The 4,577-nt window shown below is 38.4% G+C and overlaps 1 protein-coding gene across 1 annotated transcript; it reads right to left on the reverse strand.

Annotated features, from left to right (window-relative positions):
• Positions 1-6: 6 nt before the first annotated feature.
• Positions 7-4,216, reverse strand: LOC110417356 (TPR repeat-containing thioredoxin TTL1-like). Its single transcript, XM_021429670.2, has 8 exons — positions 3,701-4,216; positions 2,388-3,513; positions 2,059-2,254; positions 1,786-1,958; positions 1,084-1,417; positions 773-977; positions 507-607; positions 7-375 (listed from the first exon to the last, which is right to left on the reverse strand). Exons 2-8 carry the CDS (start codon positions 3,407-3,409, stop codon positions 223-225), a joined length of 2,184 nt encoding a protein of 727 aa, XP_021285345.1. The 5' UTR covers positions 3,410-3,513; positions 3,701-4,216; the 3' UTR covers positions 7-222.
• Between the last annotated feature and the right edge of the window lie 361 nt (positions 4,217-4,577).

Consider the following 4,577-nt stretch of genomic DNA (forward strand, 5'->3'; position numbering starts at 1 on the left):
TTAAATCTGAGGTGCCGGGCTGATGCCTCTCGACTTTTCCACCTTAATGTGCAATGCCAGCAAAGTCATAGAGCAGACATGATTATCCCCATTATTTACTTTTATTTTTTTCGTCTGTTGAACTTGCTTTCTTTCTTTGTGAAAAGGTAACAAAGTTTCCCTATTCCCATGCATATTCACATCTTCTCTTTACTCGTTCCCTATGATCTTGTCTAGTTTTCTTCAACTGCTGTACAATTTGACTGATCTTTCTAACAATTCAGGGTTATTGCCTGGAACTTCTTTGACCCTTGATCCATTTTTGTATATTTTGAAAGCTGGAATGGAGGTTACAGCCTCGGACTTAGCCAAGTACGGATGGTCTTCTACCTCCACCTGAAAAGGTCAACCAAGATATATTTTAGTATTCTAAATATTTTAATGATGTTGTTGATAACGTAATTGTGTCATCTACTAGAAGATAAGACTCTGCTACTGGATTAAAAAAAAAAGGGAAAGAAAGAGACCTTGAGGAAGTTGACAGATGGGAATCTCTTGCACACTTGCTCCATTAGCAGCAGCACTTGCTTGTGTTTTGCTTTGTTACAAAAAAGCACCACAGTCATCCCTGTCATTGAATAAAAGGTTTTCATTCTTTTTATTATCAAACCAATGATCTCAAAGGGAAATGGCGAAACTGTTTGCTAGTTTCTACAAACGCTCCTTTTGAAATTAAACTGCTGGAAAAACTTTTGTCATAACAGAATTTGTTGCCTGACTAATGACTGCTTACCAGGTGAGGTTACAAAGTGCCTGAAACGCTCGTTGCTGGAGATCATAACCAAATTTGAGCCAAACTTCATGTCCTTAATGTCTTCACCTCGCTGCTTCTTGATCTGGACCTGAGCCTCAAACAGAGCTCGGGCCACCTCCTCATCTCCAGGTGTTTCTCTTATCAACATCTCATAATCCTGAATTGCAGCTTCCCACCTTTCTAGCTGATTGTAGATAATGAAAGAAACAGTAATGAATAATAGGTCAAGAAAATTCATGAACAATTATGGCTCCAGCAAAAGCCTTAACCTTGAAGTGGGAATCGTTTACCTTGGCATTACAATCAGCCCTCCTTAGCCTTGCCTTGCTGTAAGAAGGTTGCACGTTAAGAGCAGCTGTGCAATCTTCAATAGCCTTTTCAAATTGGCCTAGCTTAGATCTACAAGCTGCTCTGTTGCATAGCAGAACTGAATTGTATGGATCATGCTCTAGTCCTTCACCGTATACAATGCAAGCCTCTAAGAACTTTGATGCCTTGAAAAGCAAGTTACCACTCAATCGAGCTGACGATACTGCTCTAGTCCTCTTCACCACTAGGCTTATTTCCTTGTTGCCTGGATCAAGTCTAGCTGCATGCTGAGCTGCTAATACAGCATCTTCTATCCTATTATCATCCAATCAAGTCCACTGTTAATTTCTATTAAAATAATGTGGATGCATGTGTTTCTATAAAATAGACAGTAACGAGACTTTTTAACTCATTTTCCTTATCATCAAAATTAAGCAACCGTTATATTCTCATTTATAAAGATACTTCGAGATCAGTCGGCATAATTATAAAGTTTGTGACAGAAAGTAAGACAGTTTAAATTTTGAATAAATGAAGAACTAGATTACCCCTGCCTTTTCAATGCTGGTAACTTCCATATTGCCAAGATTGAAACAACATGCTTTAGATATAATTTGCTAAGAAAAGTGATGTCAGACATATACGCATCTACACTAGAATAAAAGAGTTTTCTTTCTACTAACCTGCCAGAAACCATGTAGACCAATGCTCTGATGATTAAAAGATAAGCACTAACAGCCAGGCCAAAGAGGTTGATACAAGATTCAATTGCAAAATTTGGTCCTTTCATGTAGGCTGTATAGGCCTCTTGATGCCTGTGGAGCTTCAGTAAAGCCTCTGCTTGTAGAGCATTGACCTATTTTATGTCCCAAAAAAATGACCATAAGCACACATTTTATCTAACCACATGCAGCATACATTAAAATCCATGTATATAAACTGTAAAGAACGCTAACCTGAGGTGAAGAGTCAACTCCAGAGGTTATAGCACATTGAGTCTCCTTAAGTAGAGTATTCCATTCGTTTAATTTTTGAGCATCAGTGCATCTTTTAAGGCGTTGGTTTAGAGCCTGAGCTTCAGCGATCTCAGTGGAGTCAGCGTGATTGCCAGCATGCTTGTAGTGAAATAATGCTTGCTCTGCTTCTCCCAATCTGCATGGTAGAATTCGGATAATCATATAAGACAATTACAAGCAGTAATCTGCTTCCACATTTCAGATGTTCTTTCTATAGCCTCCTGATGATCAAATAAAGCAAAACTTTATATGAGTCTTTAGAATATTACCTGAGATAAATTGTTGCCAAACGACGATGAGCTCTGCAATATGTAGGATCAAGCTGAATAGCTTCTTTGCACTCAAAGACAGCCTCCAGAAGACGGTCTAATCCTAACAAGGCAGCGCTCTTATTACACCTATATGTTGCCTGTTTCGAATCAAGAGAAATCGCTCGTTCGTATAAAGTCAATGCCTCTTCAAACCTTCCCTGCTTGTATGCTTCATTTCCCATAATCTTCAATGCCTCGGGATCCATTCTACTTATAGGACCATGAAAAAGGTTAAAGTCGTCACTAGGCTGCCTTACAATATTGCCCATAACAGAACCACCAAGTTTACTAGGACCGTTTTTCCCGGGTGGTTTTGTCGTGGAGCGAGCCTCTTGAAGAGTCTGATAAAAGTCATCTACAGCTTTAGTTGTTGCATTAGGACTATTATTCCCTTGAGCACTTCCAGCTCCAAGCTGTCTCAAGTTCCCCAACTGGCCTACTAGCATTATATTGCTTGAAGTAGCTCGAATAAGAGCTTTGCTATTGTTTGATTGTTGTGCATCGGTAGTAAATACCTTGGCAATCTCTTTGGAGTAACTGCCACAGGATTCTTTCTGTAATTTGCGCTGCTCACTAGTAAAGTTCTGCGTTTGTGACACTCTTGTTTGGCTTGAACTAGAGGATGAGGATATTGAGCTTCTTGCAGCATCTGAGGTTCTTCTACTGTCTTTTCTCTGGTGAGAAGTTGAAATTGAATTTCGGAGTGGCAACAAGTCAGACTTCCTGGTTCGTTTCTGGTCCTGCTGGGGTAAAGGTTTAGCCAAGTTGGAGAAATCCTGAAGGACAGAGTCCTCAGAGCTGGTTTTTCTCCTCCTGGAATCATCGGTTGAAGGCTTCTTAGACTTATCAGTGACTGGTTTGTTAATGCCTTTAGCAGGCAATGCAGGTACGGATGATTTTCTCGACCAGTTGCTCCAACGCTGGAAAATTCCTCCCATAAGACCACAGCCCAATTCCTCCTCCACTGAATACTTCGTCATTTTTGCTCAGTGCTATTTCTTTTTCTTCTCCTTTTCAGAGGTACTGTTGCCTCTTGAAGATGATGGTTGTGGAAGATATATTGAATTAGTCTAAAGCCAAAGAACTTGTCAACAGAAACAGGGAATCAAAGCAATGTTAATATAACCATTATGCATGTACAAGGAAAACAAAAATAAATCAAAGAACTGAAAACTTGTAAGAATAAACAATTGAAAGAACACAAGAAAGATAATAAAGAGAAAATAATCAAAGATGGCTTGAATGTGAAGGATTCAATGTAACAGGCTTACTCCTGGAAGATGTATTTATAACAATTCCCAAGCCCCTAGAGTGGCTTCCAAGAAACCAACTTTTATCTTTATAGGATACTGAGAGAGGGAGGAGAGGTTACACAATTTTTTTTAAAAGAAGAAAAAGCCAATAAGATATATAAATAGGGGGATGCATTTTGCCCGTGAAGATTTCTAAATTATTTTTCGCAAATGATTTTCTTCCATCCCTAATGGCCACATGATCAAAAACAATGCAAATTATTTGTGATTTGACGAAATAAAAAGGAAGAATTCCAAACAATCCATTGCGGTGGCCCCATGCAGATATAATACAGAGGGTAGCTTAGGTTCTAAACAAGTGTGATCAACCAATTTCCTAGCAAGTGCCCCTATTTCTTTTTCTAATTTTTTTAATCTTTTTGAATTTTTTTATATTAAATATTAATCTAAACCCATTTATACAGTAACCTATAAACTTTAGGTACATGAAAAAGAATTAAGACTTTCGACCAGGGCATGGGGAAAAATACAATATATGGAGCGGTCATATTCCTTAAAGAAATAGGCACTGCCCTGTATATTATTTGTTGTTGGTTCAACATAGCTGTTTCTTTTTTCCAATGCATGGTTTGGATTAATCAGGAAAATGGATTGATAAATCCATCCAAACTGGGCAGCTGTTGAATTCGTTAGTCTTGGAGCCTAAAATTTGGTGGTTAATAATGGGTATTCACTGCAAAAGAACAACCCGTTCAGCCATTGAACATTTGTCAAATACCGAGTGAGCAGAAGATGGCTAATTAAGGGAGTATTCGGCCAAATTCCATAGAATTATGAATTTAAGCCAAGCTGTATGCTTTTGTTGAACCAATTTATATTTTTTTTCTCTTCTGTT

This window comes from Theobroma umbraticum, unplaced genomic scaffold (genome assembly GCF_002168275.2).
Source record: "Theobroma umbraticum cultivar Fairchild unplaced genomic scaffold, ASM216827v3 scaffold_51.0, whole genome shotgun sequence".
Lineage (NCBI taxonomy): Eukaryota > Viridiplantae > Streptophyta > Magnoliopsida > Malvales > Malvaceae > Theobroma > Theobroma umbraticum.

Excerpts from the sequence above, each read along its gene's own strand:
- LOC110417356 (XM_021429670.2), bottom strand. The coding sequence starts at position 3,409 with ATGACGAAGTATTCAGTGGAGGAGGAATTGGGCTGTGGTCTTATGGGA. Across the intron at positions 1,418-1,785 it reads GTCTACATGGTTTCTGGCAG|GATAGAAGATGCTGTATTAG; the intron begins GTTAGTAGAAAG and ends GGATGATAATAG. Across the intron at positions 376-506 it reads CATCTGTCAACTTCCTCAAG|GTGGAGGTAGAAGACCATCC; the intron begins GTCTCTTTCTTT and ends TGACCTTTTCAG.